Genomic DNA, 21395 nt, shown 5'->3' with positions numbered 1-21395 from the left:
ACCGATTAACAGCCTGTTAATTCAGGGCAACAATGCTCTGCATACAATTATACCTAGGGTACAGGTCTAGTGTTCAGTAGCTGTGGGCGTGGTCTGTCAATATAAAACTTTGGGGGTGACAGCAGTCTACATGAGCTCCAAGTTCTAAAACGGCCAAAGGGTTTACTGTTTTCATTCCTAGTGACCAGTGAAATCCAGCTGCTAGGACCCAGAACTCCAGGTAACAATTCATCTACCCCCACAACTGCTCAAGGGCCCTCACTCAAGAAGGTAACAAATCAACTGCTGATATCTGTTCTTGCTGTGACTTCTCAGGCCTAGTTGGGATCCTGATGAAGGGTCTTAACCTGAAACATCAACTGTTTAATGCCCTGCATAAAATACTGCCTGTCCTGGTGAGTTCCACCTTTTTGTGTATGTTGCTCTGGATTTCCAACACTTGCTGATTCTCTTTAGGTCTTTGGCTGCTCCAGCATTAAAGCCTCTGGCCTGAAAGGACATTGCCGTAAGGAACAGGAATCCCCTATAGGGAGCTGTCATCGTGGTAATGGTTCGTCAGATATGGGAAAGGGGAAATCACACAAGTTTTGGACAGAACCCCGCAGCAGCTTCACAAAAGGGCATGTGCATCCTAAAGCAGCAGAATACGGAACACGTGGGTAGTTCAGGTGAGCCCGTCAGGGGAAGGAACGGCAAGTTGTCTGGAAAAATGCATCATAAACAGTGTTTCATTGGGTGTGAAAGGATGTCAGAGGATGTACGTGTTAATGTGTCACCAGTGTAGTCTTGGTCTGTGTGTGGCCCTTCACATTGCTTTAAACAGAGTATTTATTTAAAGAGGTGAATTTGTTCTCAGTTGTAGCTCCCCAGTAATTAATCACTGTAATCCCAGGTGACAAGAGATCAAGTGTCAAGCAGAGATAGCATGAGCTGCTCTTTCATCATACTACACAGGACTGGAAGTGCATATGGATTGCCAGCACAGTCCATCTCCCCATGATGATCAAAACCTACCCACACCCTGTCTGGCTAACCTGCCTAAGCACATCCCACTTAGTCAGAGTACTACAGCACCAAAACAGCCCTTCGGCCCATCCATGCTGAACCTCATCCCACTGACCTACACCTGAACCAGTCCCCTCCATACCCCACCCATCTATGTACCTGCCCAACCCAAAATTCACTTCAATGCTGAAATCAAATCCACATCCACCACTTAGACTGGCAGCTCATTCCATGCTCTCACCATACTCAAGAGTGGAGAAGTTTCTGCCTGTCCTCATAAGGATCCCACGCTGACTTGTCACAGTGCCCACATGGATTTACAGACCCATGATCCCCGTCAGACCATTCCCTGCTTCAGCTTGCTGTGGGGAATCCTTGTGGAAATGAGACTGACCCATACTTCAGCCTGCAACACTACTGGAACTGGTCTAGGAAGCTGGACGTCACCCTGAACAAACAGTGTGCCAATTCCACCTGAACTATGGGATTCGTTGTGCCACCTTGACTCTGTTTAAAGCAACTGGGATGTGGGCACAGTGTATTAGTGAAGCCCCTCCACTTTTATTAAGAGTGGCAGCAACTTAAGGCTTTTCTGCTGCTGCATCATTTTAAAACTCCAAGTTACATTAAATTGATAAAAGCTCCCATCAACTGAGAGCTATTGGTCACTCTCACTATGGCAGTGGAGGGGTTGTGTGTGTGTGCGTGTATATATACATAAGAGAAAGAGAGAGAGAGTGTGTGTACGTGTATGTCTGTGTGGTGTAAGAGAATGGAGTAATAAAAAAAGATTCAATGCCTCATCTCGGTCCGTGTCCTTGTGCTCTGCCTGCTCCCTGTCAGTCAGTTGTTGCGTGTATCCCAGGGACAGTGCGTCCCACTCCAAGCGAGTAGGGAGGCAATGCCAAACATCCGGCAGAAATACAACCACAGTCTCCACGCGGGCTGGGAGCAGCCGCCCCTCACGGAGCTCTCCAGGCTGAAGGTAGCGAATCTCAGCAAAGCGAAACCTGTCACAAGGGAAGAGGGTTACTGGATATAATAGCACACAGGACCAGAAAACCAACGCCAATGATACGCGCCGCCCATACTTGTTAATTACCACGCCGCCCCACTCGTCTTCTGCTGCCAAACTACTTCTCCCCCCCCCAATCACATTCTCATCACCAGACTTCTAGATTCCCCCCCCACTCCCTGGAAAATGTTACTTTAAGACTGGCTCTGCAGAGGATTGGTAACCAGCAGGAACAGCCTATTCCAAATACTAACCTTCGGCTGAATGTCAGCCTCACAAAGAGGTCCTGAGGTGACACAGCAGAGGATGCTTTCTCTGCCCAGGTTCCTCGCAATGGGAAGGCTTCATTTAGTACCCCAAGGCAGAGACAGGTATCAATCCCAGACGGACGTGACTGAAAGATCACTCACAGTCGATGACCTTCCTACCGTGTGCCAGCCCACCCCACACAGCAACATCTATCAGGCTAACTCCACAAGGCAGTCAACTACCGTAACTTTACTGCTCATAACTCATGTATTTTCTCCCACAAAGACTCAAGCACACAGCTGAACTGATGCATCTAAAGAACCAACAGAAACAGGTTAGCCACATTACGATAGGAAACTTTATCTGCGTGGAATGACAGATTGGTAAGAACAAAGAACAAATCTGCAAGTAGCCATACTAGAGGGGCTAGTCTCTGCAGTTTTGCATAGAGAAGCCGACCATGAGGGAACTGCACCTCCTCATATCCACAGTGTCACTACTAGCCAGAGGGTGTAACAGAAACCCATGCACACTGTGCTTTCACAAACGCTGCTTCACTCTCTGGTGCATCCCCTCAGCTCAGCTCATTCTATTCCTTTCCTCCTGAAAGCCCCCTTACCTTGACACAAGTACTTAGTCGGAGTTTGTATTTGTTACTGAAGGGAGATTGATTACCGAAGTCCTGCAGGTACCAGGAAATAGGAGGTGGCTGACACGGCACATTCCTCCCCTTGCTAACCATCAAGCTCTCTGCACCCAGTGATTCAACATGCATCCACACACAGCTGCTCCTCTGCACAGAGGCGGACTCACCATTGAGTGCAGGCGCTCAGATCGATGCCGGTCAAGAACTTAGTGGTGCGGATGGCCGTCTTGATGAGTACCCTGGGATCCTTATCGGGGCCTGGTCCATCAAGGGAAGGAGACCAATTTCCACCAATCGCCACTGCTTCCTCCTTGCCCTTCATTCCTACTAGGAACTGTACACAGGGACATGAGACAGAGGGTGGGGAGAGGAGGTTTGGGGAGGGGGTGGAGAAGAGTGGGAGGGAGAAGAGCACAAAGAGTGGCAAGGAAGTCGAATATCCGCAGGTATGATGGAGAAGCATGGTGATGGGGATTGAAGGGAAAGGGTGTAGAGTGAGGAATGGAGTGTGGGTATGGGGGAAAAGTAGGGTTAAGTGAGGTTCAAAAGAGAATAGACAGATAGGGAAAAGGGAGAAATATGAAACATAAATCAGAGCAGCACAGATCTGAAGCTCGTGCCTAGATCGAGATGATAGCAGGCAATGTGCTATCCAGCCAGCACCCCAAGAACAAGGACAATACCCCTGCTCTACTTGAACTAACAAGATATTTTAAACAGTAAAGGTATTGGATAAGTACTTCATCCAAAAGATGTCACCTCTTCACTTTCTCTGAGGTTCCTCACCCCTTCGGTGTGGGATCACTGGTAAAAGACGTCAAGAGGGACTGCATTGGCTTGATCTAGACAGTAGCTAATAGCTAAAACTGATCTTGGTTTCAAAGCTGTCAGGGCTGCTGCTTACCACTCCCATTTTGTGGGCTATCGCACCGCGATAAAGTCAGCTGACGGGTTGAAAGCCGTGCCTAACATTACAGCTTCACCACTTGGGCTCAGTGAAGATATCAACCAATCAGCAGCGAGACCCACACCACCACAAGAGATAATGGAAAGCTCCTTTACAAAGAGCCAATCCTGGAACCTACCTTAATCAGTTTACTGGGATGCTGATGTGTCTCGTTTGTATCTTTAGGTGCTTCGGCCAATGTGCATGCCTGGCGGTACAAGTCGATGAGGTCTGGGCAGGACAACAGAATCACCTGAGGCACAAATTGGGCATGTCAGTGAAAGGGCTACAGTCCAGCAGTGAACAGAGACACCGTCACTCAAATATAGGCTGGTGTCTCCGAAAGGAAATGATCTGTTAAAAGCACAGTTTGGCTAACTGTGCAACTCCAACGAGCGGAAGGGCCTGTTCTGCACTGTATCTCTAAACAAATAAAAAATAAACAGTGCAATACAAACTCAAACCTTTTTCCTGTTACAGCACTGTATCATAGCAGTTGGTGCTTCGTTTTAGTGCCAGTGATCACTCATCAGGGCTGAATTTCCGCCACTGCCTGCAAGGGGTTTGTGTGTTCCCCCGTGGTCGCATGGGTTTTCTCTGGAAGCTCTGGTCTCCTCCCACATTCCAGAAGACATACGTGGGCATGCTACACTGGCGCCTGACGCGGAGCGACATTTGTTGGCTGCCCAGCACAATCCTTGCAGACTTGATTTGAACCTATTTTGATGTACACATGTACACATTGGCAAATAAAGCTGATCTTTATCTTTAAACCTTTTTCCTGTTACTGCACTGTATCATAGCAGTTGGTGCTCCGGTATCCAAAAAGTTTCCAATCTCAAGTGCTCATCAATTTTTGAAGCTTTTTTGCCAGTCACGAGTGTATCTGGACAGGAATCCTTCAATGTGTGGGGACTGAGAGATGAGCATTGTGAGCTCATGTCCACATAACTAAATAGTCAGTTCACCCCAAATGCGCTGAATAGAATCTTCCCAAGTTCTCTTTGACTTGGGAACCACTCGCATAAACTCTCACGATTCTGCTACTGAAAGGTGAGAGGTAAGCACAGTGTTTATTTAGGTTGGGAATCCCTAGAGGTTATTGAAAACACAGTGACTGAACTCTGCAACTTTCAACTGGTGCTGATCAAACAGCTAACGTGGCATAACATGGCTACTAGCAGATGGATAGGCGCCTTTCATTCCTCAGTGATAACAGGGTGGCTCTGTAACATAACGGTATTACAATACAGTGACTGCCGCTCTCTTTAAAGAGTTCATATGTTTTCTCTGTGACCATGTGGATTTCTCCAAGTGCTCCAGTTTCTTCCCACATTCAAAAATTGACTATGGGTCAGCAGGTTAATTGATCACATTAGTGTAATTGGGTGACACAGCCTCTTACCGTACTGTTTCCCTACACAAAAAAATTGTCACACTTAATCACTGAAGCCAAAGGTGCCATGACACACCTCAAGTCTCACTGTGATTGCTCTTTGCTCCCTCCCATTGTTCTTTAACCAAATCTGTACTCAGGGAATGCAGATCTGTAATTATGTTGAAGTTGCACAAGACATTGGTGAGGTCTAATCTGGAGTATTGTCTGCAGTTCTGGAAAAATATCATTAAGTTTGAAAGAGTACAGAGAAAATTTACAAGGATGTTGTCAGGACTTGAGGTTGAATAGATTAGGACTTTGTTCCCTGGAGCGTAGGAGAACCAGGGGAGATTTGACAGAGGTATGCAAAATTATGAAGGATATTCATAGGATAAATACAAGCAGGCTTTTTCCACTGATGTTGAGTGAGACTAGAACTAGAGGTCAAGAGTTAAGGGTTAAAGGTGAAATATTAAAGGAGAACTTTTTTTACTCAGAGGATGGTGAGGGTATAGATTGAGCTGCCAGTAGAAGCAGGTTAAGTAGTATGGATAGGTACATGGATGGCAAGGGTATGAAGGGCTATGGTAAGGGGGCAGGTTCATGGGACAAGGCAGAGTAACAGTTCAGCATGGGCCAGATTGGCTGAAGAACCGGTTTCTCTGCTGTAGTGCCCTAATACTCTACCGTTAGTTTACCTTCAGTTCAACTAACACATTTTTCCGGAACATTATGGTCACATAGAAGTTAATCTAATGGACAGAGATATTTCTCTGACCAGTACTTTCTTTCCAAATCCACATTGGCTCTATGATGTGAAATGTTCAGTATTCAACGTGTCGAAAGGGTTAGTAGCTCCTCAATGAAGTTCAATCACTTGATTCAGGAGTTAGTATTCACCCTTAAGGCAGCACAGCTCCCTGTCAATCACCCATTCCTTGAAAGCATCTGCTCACCTTGGCACTGTATGTGGAATCAGCATCTGGAGGATCCATTTCCATCTCTTGTTCCTCATTAGGTTCAAACCCTTTCTCCATTATGTGGTAAACACACTTCTGGCCGATTTGCAAAGGGTCGTTCAGTGGGAATGTATTCACCCAGCACAGTCTACTGTCGAAGAACGTGTCAGGGATGTTGAGGCAGGGGTAACGACGCTGCACTTCAATTGTGTCACAAGCAGTGCTGAAGGGCAAAGTAGAGAATGCTCCATCAACAGACACATACAGAGGGAGGCAATCCTTCCAATTCATTATGTAGTTTGTCAATGACTGCACTGACCATGCTCCATAGTGGCTCCAAATGAGACCTGGTAGGGGTACAGCTAATGAACCTTCCATGGTACAGATTAACATAGGTCACTACTGAATACTGCCATAGGCTTGCCTTCCTTTCAGATCTTCAGGATAAGAGTAGCGGTATACTGCAGATGGGTTTTACTAACTGACCCCAAAACTCTCTCACTGTGGGGAATCACAATCTGACCCCAGATCCCCTCACTCCGTGGGACCTCACAGACTGACCCCAGATCCCCTCACTCCGTGGGACCTCACAGACTGACCCCAGATCCCCTCACTCCGTGGGGCCTCACAGACTGACCCCAGATCCCTTCACTCCGTGGGGCCTCACAGACTGACCCCAGATCCCCTCACTCCGTGGGGCCTCACAGACTGACCCCAGATCCCCTCACTCCGTGGGGCCTCACAGACTGACCCCAGATCCCCTCACTCTGTGGGGCCTCACAGACTGACCCCAGATCCCTTCACTCCGTGGGGCCTCACAGACTGACCCCAGATCCCCTCACTCCGTGGGGCCTCACAGACTGACCCCAGATCCCCTCACTCCGTGGGACCTCACAGACTGACCCCAGATCCCCTCACTCCGTGGGACCTCACAGACTGACCCCAGATCCCCTCACTCCGTGGGACCTCACAGACTGACCCCAGATCCCCTCACTCCATGGACCTCACAGACTGACCCCAGATCACCTCACTCCATGGGGCCTCACAGACTGACCGCAGATCCCCTCACTCCATGGACCTCACAGACTGACCCCAGATCCCCTCACTCCATGGGGCCTCACAGACTGACCCCAGATCCCCTCACTCCGTGGGACCTCACAGACTGACCCCAGATCCCCTCACTCCGTGGGACCTCACAGACTGACCCCAGATCCCCTCACTCCGTGGGACCTCACAGACTGACCCCAGATCCCCTCACTCCGTGGGACCTCACAGACTGACCCCAGATCCCCTCACTCCGTGGGACCTCACAGACTGACCCCAGATCCCCTCACTCCGTGGGACCTCATAGACTGACCCCAGATCCCCTCACTCTATGGACCTCACAGACTGACCCCAGATCCCCTCACTCCGTGGGACCTCACAGACTGACCCCAGATCCCCTCACTCTATGGACCTCACAGACTGACCGCAGATCCCCTCACTCCGTGGAGACTCACAGACTGACCCCAGATCCCCTCACTCCATGGGGCCTCACAGACTGACCCCAGATCCCCTCACTCCATGGGGCCTCACAGACTGACCCCAGATCCCCTCACTCCATGGACCTCACAGACTGATCCCAGATCCCCTCACTCCATGGACCTCACAGACTGACCCCAGATCCGCTCACTCCGTGGGGCCTCACAGACTGACCCCAGATCCCCTCACTCCATGGACCTCACAGACTGACCCCAGATCCCCTCACTCCATGGAGACTCACAGACTGACCCCAGATCCCCTCACTCTGTGGACCTCACAGACTGATCCCAGATCCCCTCACTCCATGGACCTCACAGACTGACCCCAGATCCGCTCACTCCGTGGGGCCTCACAGACTGACCCCAGATCCCCTCACCCCATGGACCTCACAGACTGATCCCAGATCCCCTCACTCCATGGACCTCACAGACTGACCCCAGATCCGCTCACTCCGTGGGGCCTCACAGACTGACCCCAGATCCCCTCACTCCATGGACCTCACAGACTGACCCCAGATCCGCTCACTCCGTGGGGCCTCACAGACTGACCCCAGATCCCCACTCCATGGACCTCACAGACTGACCCCAGATCCCCTCACTCCATGGACCTCACAGACTGACCCCAGATCCCCTCACTCCATGGAGACTCACAGACTGACCCCAGATCCCCTCACTCCGTGGAGACTCACAGACTGACCCCAGATCCCCTCACTCCATGGGGCCTCACAGACTGACCCCAGATCCCCTCACTCCATGGGGCCTCACAGACTGACCCCAGATCCCCTCACTCCATGGACCTCACAGACTGATCCCAGATCCCCTCACTCCATGGACCTCACAGACTGACCCCAGATCCGCTCACTCCGTGGGGCCTCACAGACTGACCCCAGATCCCCTCACTCCATGGACCTCACAGACTGACCCCAGATCCCCTCACTCCATGGAGACTCACAGACTGACCCCAGATCCCCTCACTCTGTGGACCTCACAGACTGATCCCAGATCCCCTCACTCCATGGACCTCACAGACTGACCCCAGATCCGCTCACTCCGTGGGGCCTCACAGACTGACCCCAGATCCCCTCACCCCATGGACCTCACAGACTGATCCCAGATCCCCTCACTCCATGGACCTCACAGACTGACCCCAGATCCGCTCACTCCGTGGGGCCTCACAGACTGACCCCAGATCCCCTCACTCCATGGACCTCACAGACTGACCCCAGATCCGCTCACTCCATGGGGCCTCACAGACTGACCCCAGATCCCCTCACTCCATGGACCTCACAGACTGATCCCAGATCCCCTCACTCCATGGACCTCACAGACTGACCCCAGATCCGCTCACTCCGTGGGGCCTCACAGACTGACCCCAGATCCCCTCACTCCATGGACCTCACAGACTGACCCCAGATCCCCTCATTCCATGGAGACTCACAGACTGACCCCAGATCCCCTCACTCCATGGGGCCTCACAGACTGACCCCAGATCCCCTCACTCCATGGACCTCACAGACTGATCCCAGATCCCCTCACTCCATGGACCTCACAGACTGACCCCAGATCCGCTCACTCCGTGGGGCCTCACAGACTGACCCCAGATCCCCTCACTCCATGGACCTCACAGACTGACCCCAGATCCCCTCACTCCATGGGGCCTCACAGACTGACCCCAGATCCCCTCACTCCATGGGGCCTCACAGACTGACCCCAGATCCCCTCACTCCATGGACCTCACAGACTGATCCCAGATCCCCTCACTCCATGGACCTCACAGACTGACCCCAGATCCGCTCACTCCGTGGGGCCTCACAGACTGACCCCAGATCCCCTCACTCCATGGGGCCTCACAGACTGACCCCAGATCCCCTCACTCCATGGGGCCTCACAGACTGACCCCAGATCCCCTCACTCCATGGACCTCACAGACTGATCCCAGATCCCCTCACTCCATGGACCTCACAGACTGACCCCAGATCCGCTCACTCCGTGGGGCCTCACAGACTGACCCCAGATCCCCTCACTCCATGGACCTCACAGACTGACCCCAGATCCCCTCACTCCATGGACCTCACAGACTGACCCCAGATCACCTCACTCCATGGGGCCTCACAGACTGACCGCAGATCCCCTCACTCCATGGACCTCACAGACTTTCCCCAGATCCCCTCACTCCATGGGGCCTCACAGACTGACCCCAGATCCCCTCACTCCGTGGGACCTCACAGACTGACCCCAGATCCCCTCACTCCGTGGGACCTCACAGACTGACCCCAGATCCCCTCACTCCGTGGGACCTCACAGACTGACCCCAGATCCCCTCACTCCGTGGGACCTCACAGACTGACCCCAGATCCCCTCACTCCGTGGGACCTCACAGACTGACCCCAGATCCCCTCACTCCGTGGGACCTCACAGACTGACCCCAGATCCCCTCACTCTATGGACCTCACAGACTGACCCCAGATCCCCTCACTCCGTGGGACCTCACAGACTGACCCCAGATCCCCTCACTCTATGGACCTCACAGACTGACCGCAGATCCCCTCACTCCGTGGAGACTCACAGACTGACCCCAGATCCCCTCACTCCATGGGGCCTCACAGACTGACCCCAGATCCCCTCACTCCATGGGGCCTCACAGACTGACCCCAGATCCCCTCACTCCATGGACCTCACAGACTGATCCCAGATCCCCTCACTCCATGGACCTCACAGACTGACCCCAGATCCGCTCACTCCGTGGGGCCTCACAGACTGACCCCAGATCCCCTCACTCCATGGACCTCACAGACTGACCCCAGATCCCCTCACTCCATGGAGACTCACAGACTGACCCCAGATCCCCTCACTCTGTGGACCTCACAGACTGATCCCAGATCCCCTCACTCCATGGACCTCACAGACTGACCCCAGATCCGCTCACTCCGTGGGGCCTCACAGACTGACCCCAGATCCCCTCACCCCATGGACCTCACAGACTGATCCCAGATCCCCTCACTCCATGGACCTCACAGACTGACCCCAGATCCGCTCACTCCGTGGGGCCTCACAGACTGACCCCAGATCCCCTCACTCCATGGACCTCACAGACTGACCCCAGATCCGCTCACTCCGTGGGGCCTCACAGACTGACCCCAGATCCCCACTCCATGGACCTCACAGACTGACCCCAGATCCCCTCACTCCATGGACCTCACAGACTGACCCCAGATCCCCTCACTCCATGGAGACTCACAGACTGACCCCAGATCCCCTCACTCCGTGGAGACTCACAGACTGACCCCAGATCCCCTCACTCCATGGGGCCTCACAGACTGACCCCAGATCCCCTCACTCCATGGGGCCTCACAGACTGACCCCAGATCCCCTCACTCCATGGACCTCACAGACTGATCCCAGATCCCCTCACTCCATGGACCTCACAGACTGACCCCAGATCCGCTCACTCCGTGGGGCCTCACAGACTGACCCCAGATCCCCTCACTCCATGGACCTCACAGACTGACCCCAGATCCCCTCACTCCATGGAGACTCACAGACTGACCCCAGATCCCCTCACTCTGTGGACCTCACAGACTGATCCCAGATCCCCTCACTCCATGGACCTCACAGACTGACCCCAGATCCGCTCACTCCGTGGGGCCTCACAGACTGACCCCAGATCCCCTCACCCCATGGACCTCACAGACTGATCCCAGATCCCCTCACTCCATGGACCTCACAGACTGACCCCAGATCCGCTCACTCCGTGGGGCCTCACAGACTGACCCCAGATCCCCTCACTCCATGGACCTCACAGACTGACCCCAGATCCGCTCACTCCATGGGGCCTCACAGACTGACCCCAGATCCCCTCACTCCATGGACCTCACAGACTGATCCCAGATCCCCTCACTCCATGGACCTCACAGACTGACCCCAGATCCGCTCACTCCGTGGGGCCTCACAGACTGACCCCAGATCCCCTCACTCCATGGACCTCACAGACTGACCCCAGATCCCCTCACTCCATGGAGACTCACAGACTGACCCCAGATCCCCTCACTCCATGGGGCCTCACAGACTGACCCCAGATCCCCTCACTCCATGGACCTCACAGACTGATCCCAGATCCCCTCACTCCATGGACCTCACAGACTGACCCCAGATCCGCTCACTCCGTGGGGCCTCACAGACTGACCCCAGATCCCCTCACTCCGTGGGACCTCACAGACTGACCCCAGATCCCCTCACTCTATGGACCTCACAGACTGACCGCAGATCCCCTCACTCCGTGGAGACTCACAGACTGACCCCAGATCCCCTCACTCCATGGGGCCTCACAGACTGACCCCAGATCCCCTCACTCCATGGGGCCTCACAGACTGACCCCAGATCCCCTCACTCCATGGACCTCACAGACTGATCCCAGATCCCCTCACTCCATGGACCTCACAGACTGACCCCAGATCCGCTCACTCCGTGGGGCCTCACAGACTGACCCCAGATCCCCTCACTCCATGGACCTCACAGACTGACCCCAGATCCCCTCACTCCATGGAGACTCACAGACTGACCCCAGATCCCCTCACTCTGTGGACCTCACAGACTGATCCCAGATCCCCTCACTCCATGGACCTCACAGACTGACCCCAGATCCGCTCACTCCGTGGGGCCTCACAGACTGACCCCAGATCCCCTCACCCCATGGACCTCACAGACTGATCCCAGATCCCCTCACTCCATGGACCTCACAGACTGACCCCAGATCCGCTCACTCCGTGGGGCCTCACAGACTGACCCCAGATCCCCTCACTCCATGGACCTCACAGACTGACCCCAGATCCGCTCACTCCGTGGGGCCTCACAGACTGACCCCAGATCCCCACTCCATGGACCTCACAGACTGACCCCAGATCCCCTCACTCCATGGACCTCACAGACTGACCCCAGATCCCCTCACTCCATGGAGACTCACAGACTGACCCCAGATCCCCTCACTCCGTGGAGACTCACAGACTGACCCCAGATCCCCTCACTCCATGGGGCCTCACAGACTGACCCCAGATCCCCTCACTCCATGGGGCCTCACAGACTGACCCCAGATCCCCTCACTCCATGGACCTCACAGACTGATCCCAGATCCCCTCACTCCATGGACCTCACAGACTGACCCCAGATCCGCTCACTCCGTGGGGCCTCACAGACTGACCCCAGATCCCCTCACTCCATGGACCTCACAGACTGACCCCAGATCCCCTCACTCCATGGAGACTCACAGACTGACCCCAGATCCCCTCACTCTGTGGACCTCACAGACTGATCCCAGATCCCCTCACTCCATGGACCTCACAGACTGACCCCAGATCCGCTCACTCCGTGGGGCCTCACAGACTGACCCCAGATCCCCTCACCCCATGGACCTCACAGACTGATCCCAGATCCCCTCACTCCATGGACCTCACAGACTGACCCCAGATCCACTCACTCCGTGGGGCCTCACAGACTGACCCCAGATCCCCTCACTCCATGGACCTCACAGACTGACCCCAGATCCGCTCACTCCATGGGGCCTCACAGACTGACCCCAGATCCCCTCACTCCATGGACCTCACAGACTGATCCCAGATCCCCTCACTCCATGGACCTCACAGACTGACCCCAGATCCGCTCACTCCGTGGGGCCTCACAGACTGACCCCAGATCCCCTCACTCCATGGACCTCACAGACTGACCCCAGATCCCCTCACTCCATGGAGACTCACAGACTGACCCCAGATCCCCTCACTCCATGGGGCCTCACAGACTGACCCCAGATCCCCTCACTCCATGGACCTCACAGACTGATCCCAGATCCCCTCACTCCATGGACCTCACAGACTGACCCCAGATCCGCTCACTCCGTGGGGCCTCACAGACTGACCCCAGATCCCCTCACTCCATGGACCTCACAGACTGACCCCAGATCCCCTCACTCCATGGGGCCTCACAGACTGACCCCAGATCCCCTCACTCCATGGGGCCTCACAGACTGACCCCAGATCCCCTCACTCCATGGACCTCACAGACTGATCCCAGATCCCCTCACTCCATGGACCTCACAGACTGACCCCAGATCCGCTCACTCCGTGGGGCCTCACAGACTGACCCCAGATCCCCTCACTCCATGGGGCCTCACAGACTGACCCCAGATCCCCTCACTCCATGGGGCCTCACAGACTGACCCCAGATCCCCTCACTCCATGGACCTCACAGACTGATCCCAGATCCCCTCACTCCATGGACCTCACAGACTGACCCCAGATCCGCTCACTCCGTGGGGCCTCACAGACTGACCCCAGATCCCCTCACTCCATGGACCTCACAGACTGACCCCAGATCCCCTCACTCCATGGACCTCACAGACTGACCCCAGATCACCTCACTCCATGGGGCCTCACAGACTGACCGCAGATCCCCTCACTCCATGGACCTCACAGACTGACCCCAGATCCCCTCACTCCATGGGGCCTCACAGACTGACCCCAGATCCCCTCACTCCGTGGGACCTCACAGACTGACCCCAGATCCCCTCACTCCGTGGGACCTCACAGACTGACCCCAGATCCCCTCACTCCGTGGGACCTCACAGACTGACCCCAGATCCCCTCACTCCGTGGGACCTCACAGACTGACCCCAGATCCCCTCACTCCGTGGGACCTCACAGACTGACCCCAGATCCCCTCACTCCGTGGGACCTCACAGACTGACCCCAGATCCCCTCACTCTATGGACCTCACAGACTGACCCCAGATCCCCTCACTCCGTGGGACCTCACAGACTGACCCCAGATCCCCTCACTCTATGGACCTCACAGACTGACCGCAGATCCCCTCACTCCGTGGAGACTCACAGACTGACCCCAGATCCCCTCACTCCATGGGGCCTCACAGACTGACCCCAGATCCCCTCACTCCATGGGGCCTCACAGACTGACCCCAGATCCCCTCACTCCATGGACCTCACAGACTGATCCCAGATCCCCTCACTCCATGGACCTCACAGACTGACCCCAGATCCGCTCACTCCGTGGGGCCTCACAGACTGACCCCAGATCCCCTCACTCCATGGACCTCACAGACTGACCCCAGATCCCCTCACTCCATGGAGACTCACAGACTGACCCCAGATCCCCTCACTCTGTGGACCTCACAGACTGATCCCAGATCCCCTCACTCCATGGACCTCACAGACTGACCCCAGATCCGCTCACTCCGTGGGGCCTCACAGACTGACCCCAGATCCCCTCACCCCATGGACCTCACAGACTGATCCCAGATCCCCTCACTCCATGGACCTCACAGACTGACCCCAGATCCGCTCACTCCGTGGGGCCTCACAGACTGACCCCAGATCCCCTCACTCCATGGACCTCACAGACTGACCCCAGATCCGCTCACTCCGTGGGGCCTCACAGACTGACCCCAGATCCCCACTCCATGGACCTCACAGACTGACCCCAGATCCCCTCACTCCATGGACCTCACAGACTGACCCCAGATCCCCTCACTCCATGGAGACTCACAGACTGACCCCAGATCCCCTCACTCCGTGGAGACTCACAGACTGACCCCAGATCCCCTCACTCCATGGGGCCTCACAGACTGACCCCAGATCCCCTCACTCCATGGGGCCTCACAGACTGACCCCAGATCCCCTCACTCCATGGACCTCACAGACTGATCCCAGATCCCCTCACTCCATGGACCTCACAGACTGACCCCAGATCCGCTCACTCCGTGGGGCCTCACAGACTGACCCCAGATCCCCTCACTCCATGGACCTCACAGACTGACCCCAGATCCCCTCACTCCATGGAGACTCACAGACTGACCCCAGATCCCCTCACTCTGTGGACCTCACAGACTGATCCCAGATCCCCTCACTCCATGGACCTCACAGACTGACCCCAGATCCGCTCACTCCGTGGGGCCTCACAGACTGACCCCAGATCCCCTCACCCCATGGACCTCACAGACTGATCCCAGATCCCCTCACTCCATGGACCTCACAGACTGACCCCAGATCCGCTCACTCCGTGGGGCCTCACAGACTGACCCCAGATCCCCTCACTCCATGGACCTCACAGACTGACCCCAGATCCGCTCACTCCATGGGGCCTCACAGACTGACCCCAGATCCCCTCACTCCATGGACCTCACAGACTGATCCCAGATCCCCTCACTCCATGGACCTCACAGACTGACCCCAGATCCGCTCACTCCGTGGGGCCTCACAGACTGACCCCAGATCCCCTCACTCCATGGACCTCACAGACTGACCCCAGATCCCCTCACTCCATGGAGACTCACAGACTGACCCCAGATCCCCTCACTCCATGGGGCCTCACAGACTGACCCCAGATCCCCTCACTCCATGGACCTCACAGACTGATCCCAGATCCCCTCACTCCATGGACCTCACAGACTGACCCCAGATCCGCTCACTCCGTGGGGCCTCACAGACTGACCCCAGATCCCCTCACTCCATGGACCTCACAGACTGACCCCAGATCCCCTCACTCCATGGGGCCTCACAGACTGACCCCAGATCCCCTCACTCCATGGGGCCTCACAGACTGACCCCAGATCCCCTCACTCCATGGACCTCACAGACTGATCCCAGATCCCCTCACTCCATGGACCTCACAGACTGACCCCAGATCCGCTCACTCCGTGGGGCCTCACAGACTGACCCCAGATCCCCTCACTCCATGGGGCCTCACAGACTGACCCCAGATCCCCTCACTCCATGGGGCCTCACAGACTGACCCCAGATCCCCTCACTCCATGGACCTCACAGACTGATCCCAGATCCCCTCACTCCATGGACCTCACAGACTGACCCCAGATCCGCTCACTCCGTGGGGCCTCACAGACTGACCCCAGATCCCCTCACTCCATGGACCTCACAGACTGACCCCAGATCCCCTCACTCCATGGACCTCACAGACTGACCCCAGATCACCTCACTCCATGGGGCCTCACAGACTGACCGCAGATCCCCTCACTCCATGGACCTCACAGACTGATCCCAGATCCCCTCACTCCATGGACCTCACAGACTGACCCCAGATCCGCTCACTCCGTGGGGCCTCACAGACTGACCCCAGATCCCCTCACTCCATGGACCTCACAGACTGACCCCAGATCCCCTCACTCCATGGGGCCTCACAGACTGACCCCAGATCCCCTCACTCCATGGGGCCTCACAGACTGACCCCAGATCCCCTCACTCCATGGACCTCACAGACTGATCCCAGATCCCCTCACTCCATGGACCTCACAGACTGACCCCAGATCCGCTCACCTCCGTGGGGCCTCACAGACTGACCCCAGATCCCCTCACTCCATGGGGCCTCACAGACTGACCCCAGATCCCCTCACTCCATGGGGCCTCACAGACTGACCCCAGATCCCCTCACTCCATGGACCTCACAGACTGATCCCAGATCCCCTCACTCCATGGACCTCACAGACTGACCCCAGATCCGCTCACTCCGTGGGGCCTCACAGACTGACCCCAGATCCCCTCACTCCATGGACCTCACAGACTGACCCCAGATCCCCTCACTCCATGGACCTCACAGACTGACCCCAGATCACCTCACTCCATGGGGCCTCACAGACTGACCGCAGATCCCCTCACTCCATGGACCTCACAGACTGACCCCAGATCCCCTCACTCCATGGGGCCTCACAGACTGACCCCAGATCCCCTCACTCCGTGGGACCTCACAGACTGACCCCAGATCCCCTCACTCCGTGGGACCTCACAGACTGACCCCAGATCCCCTCACTCCGTGGGACCTCACAGACTGACCCCAGATCCCCTCACTCCGTGGGACCTCACAGACTGACCCCAGATCCCCTCACTCCGTGGGACCTCACAGACTGACCCCAGATCCCCTCACTCCGTGGGACCTCACAGACTGACCCCAGATCCCCTCACTCTATGGACCTCACAGACTGACCCCAGATCCCCTCACTCCGTGGGACCTCACAGACTGACCCCAGATCCCCTCACTCTATGGACCTCACAGACTGACCGCAGATCCCCTCACTCCGTGGAGACTCACAGACTGACCCCAGATCCCCTCACTCCATGGGGCCTCACAGACTGACCCCAGATCCCCTCACTCCATGGGGCCTCACAGACTGACCCCAGATCCCCTCACTCCATGGACCTCACAGACTGATCCCAGATCCCCTCACTCCATGGACCTCACAGACTGACCCCAGATCCGCTCACTCCGTGGGGCCTCACAGACTGACCCCAGATCCCCTCACTCCATGGACCTCACAGACTGACCCCAGATCCCCTCACTCCATGGAGACTCACAGACTGACCCCAGATCCCCTCACTCTGTGGACCTCACAGACTGATCCCAGATCCCCTCACTCCATGGACCTCACAGACTGACCCCAGATCCGCTCACTCCGTGGGGCCTCACAGACTGACCCCAGATCCCCTCACCCCATGGACCTCACAGACTGATCCCAGATCCCCTCACTCCATGGACCTCACAGACTGACCCCAGATCCGCTCACTCCGTGGGGCCTCACAGACTGACCCCAGATCCCCTCACTCCATGGACCTCACAGACTGACCCCAGATCCGCTCACTCCGTGGGGCCTCACAGACTGACCCCAGATCCCCACTCCATGGACCTCACAGACTGACCCCAGATCCCCTCACTCCATGGACCTCACAGACTGACCCCAGATCCCCTCACTCCATGGAGACTCACAGACTGACCCCAGATCCCCTCACTCCGTGGAGACTCACAGACTGACCCCAGATCCCCTCACTCCATGGGGCCTCACAGACTGACCCCAGATCCCCTCACTCCATGGGGCCTCACAGACTGACCCCAGATCCCCTCACTCCATGGACCTCACAGACTGATCCCAGATCCCCTCACTCCATGGACCTCACAGACTGACCCCAGATCCGCTCACTCCGTGGGGCCTCACAGACTGACCCCAGATCCCCTCACTCCATGGACCTCACAGACTGACCCCAGATCCCCTCACTCCATGGAGACTCACAGACTGACCCCAGATCCCCTCACTCTGTGGACCTCACAGACTGATCCCAGATCCCCTCACTCCATGGACCTCACAGACTGACCCCAGATCCGCTCACTCCGTGGGGCCTCACAGACTGACCCCAGATCCCCTCACCCCATGGACCTCACAGACTGATCCCAGATCCCCTCACTCCATGGACCTCACAGACTGACCCCAGATCCGCTCACTCCGTGGGGCCTCACAGACTGACCCCAGATCCCCTCACTCCATGGACCTCACAGACTGACCCCAGATCCGCTCACTCCATGGGGCCTCACAGACTGACCCCAGATCCCCTCACTCCATGGACCTCACAGACTGATCCCAGATCCCCTCACTCCATGGACCTCACAGACTGACCCCAGATCCGCTCACTCCGTGGGGCCTCACAGACTGACCCCAGATCCCCTCACTCCATGGACCTCACAGACTGACCCCAGATCCCCTCACTCCATGGAGACTCACAGACTGACCCCAGATCCCCTCACTCCATGGGGCCTCACAGACTGACCCCAGATCCCCTCACTCCATGGACCTCACAGACTGATCCCAGATCCCCTCACTCCATGGACCTCACAGACTGACCCCAGATCCGCTCACTCCGTGGGGCCTCACAGACTGACCCCAGATCCCCTCACTCCATGGACCTCACAGACTGACCCCAGATCCCCTCACTCCATGGGGCCTCACAGACTGACCCCAGATCCCCTCACTCCATGGGGCCTCACAGACTGACCCCAGATCCCCTCACTCCATGGACCTCACAGACTGATCCCAGATCCCCTCACTCCATGGACCTCACAGACTGACCCCAGATCCGCTCACTCCGTGGGGCCTCACAGACTGACCCCAGATCCCCTCACTCCATGGGGCCTCACAGACTGACCCCAGATCCCCTCACTCCATGGGGCCTCACAGACTGACCCCAGATCCCCTCACTCCATGGACCTCACAGACTGATCCCAGATCCCCTCACTCCATGGACCTCACAGACTGACCCCAGATCCGCTCACTCCGTGGGGCCTCACAGACTGACCCCAGATCCCCTCACTCCATGGACCTCACAGACTGACCCCAGATCCCCTCACTCCATGGACCTCACAGACTGACCCCAGATCACCTCACTCCATGGGGCCTCACAGACTGACCGCAGATCCCCTCACTCCATGGACCTCACAGACTGACCCCAGATCCCCTCACTCCATGGGGCCTCACAGACTGACCCCAGATCCCCTCACTCCGTGGGACCTCACAGACTGACCCCAGATCCCCTCACTCCGTGGGACCTCACAGACTGACCCCAGATCCCCTCACTCCGTGGGACCTCACAGACTGACCCCAGATCCCCTCACTCCGTGGGACCTCACAGACTGACCCCAGATCCCCTCACTCCGTGGGACCTCACAGACTGACCCCAGATTCCCTCACTCCGTGGGACCTCACAGACTGACCCCAGATCCCCTCACTCTATGGACCTCACAGACTGACCCCAGATCCCCTCACTCCGTGGGACCTCACAGACTGACCCCAGATCCCCTCACTCTATGGACCTCACAGACTGACCGCAGATCCCCTCACTCCGTGGAGACTCACAGACTGACCCCAGATCCCCTCACTCCATGGGGCCTCACAGACTGACCCCAGATCCCCTCACTCCATGGGGCCTCACAGACTGACCCCAGATCCCCTCACTCCATGGACCTCACAGACTGACCCCAGATCCCCTCACTCCATGGAGACTCACAGACTGACCCCAGATCCCCTCACTCTGTGGACCTCACAGACTGATCCCAGATCCCCTCACTCCATGGACCTCACAGACTGACCCCAGATCCGCTCACTCCGTGGGGCCTCACAGACTGACCCCAGATCCCCTCACCCCATGGACCTCACAGACTGATCCCAGATCCCCTCACTCCATGGACCTCACAGACTGACCCCAGATCCGCTCACTCCGTGGGGCCTCACAGACTGACCCCAGATCCCCTCACTCCATGGACCTCACAGACTGACCCCAGATCCGCTCACTCCGTGGGGCCTCACAGACTGACCCCAGATCCCCACTCCATGGACCTCACAGACTGACCCCAGATCCCCTCACTCCATGGACCTCACAGACTGACCCCAGATCCCCTCACTCCATGGAGACTCACAGACTGACCCCAGATCCCCTCACTCCGTGGAGACTCACAGACTGACCCCAGATCCGCTCACTCCGTGGGGCCTCACAGACTGACCCTGGGTCCCCTCACTTGTGATTCTCAGACCAATACGTTCCATCACCTTGCAGATGTTTACAGGACAGCCCACCCATTGCCAACTGGGAAATAAATGTCACGATGAAAAAGGAAATGGCATGGTCAAAGAAGTAGAAATGGTAGCACTTGAGTGACCATCTTAGGTGAGCAGCAGCCAGTCCAGTGCCCTGGCATCAAAGAATGCTTGTGGGTATGATGGTGACAAATTCAGCCAGTAACCTTGATCTGTACCAGTGCCAGAACCAACAGGCCACTGGATATCGAAGGTTCACACAGACGCCCTCCTCACTATAGGAATGGTAAAGACTACAATTGTTGTGTTCAT

At 56.3% G+C, this 21395-nt stretch overlaps 1 protein-coding gene across 3 annotated transcripts in view; it reads right to left on the bottom strand.

Annotated features, from left to right (window-relative positions):
• Positions 1-21395, bottom strand: part of LOC140733257 (cell division cycle and apoptosis regulator protein 1-like) — a 55602-nt gene that overhangs the window by 22527 nt on the left and 11680 nt on the right. For all 3 annotated transcript variants that reach the window (XM_073056390.1, XM_073056372.1, XM_073056382.1), the window contains 4 exons: positions 6196-6421; positions 4001-4114; positions 3083-3249; positions 1805-2015 (listed from right to left, as the gene is read on the bottom strand). In XM_073056390.1, the coding sequence (XP_072912491.1) occupies positions 1805-2015; positions 3083-3249; positions 4001-4114; positions 6196-6421 (718 nt within the window). The remainder of the gene's footprint in view (positions 1-1804; positions 2016-3082; positions 3250-4000; positions 4115-6195; positions 6422-21395) is intronic.

The sequence above is a fragment of the Hemitrygon akajei genome, chromosome 1 (genome assembly GCF_048418815.1).
Source record: "Hemitrygon akajei chromosome 1, sHemAka1.3, whole genome shotgun sequence".
NCBI classification, from domain to species: domain Eukaryota; kingdom Metazoa; phylum Chordata; class Chondrichthyes; order Myliobatiformes; family Dasyatidae; genus Hemitrygon; species Hemitrygon akajei.
The sequence above is the reverse complement of the archived record's forward strand: the minus strand, read 5'-3'. Positions and strand labels throughout refer to the sequence as shown.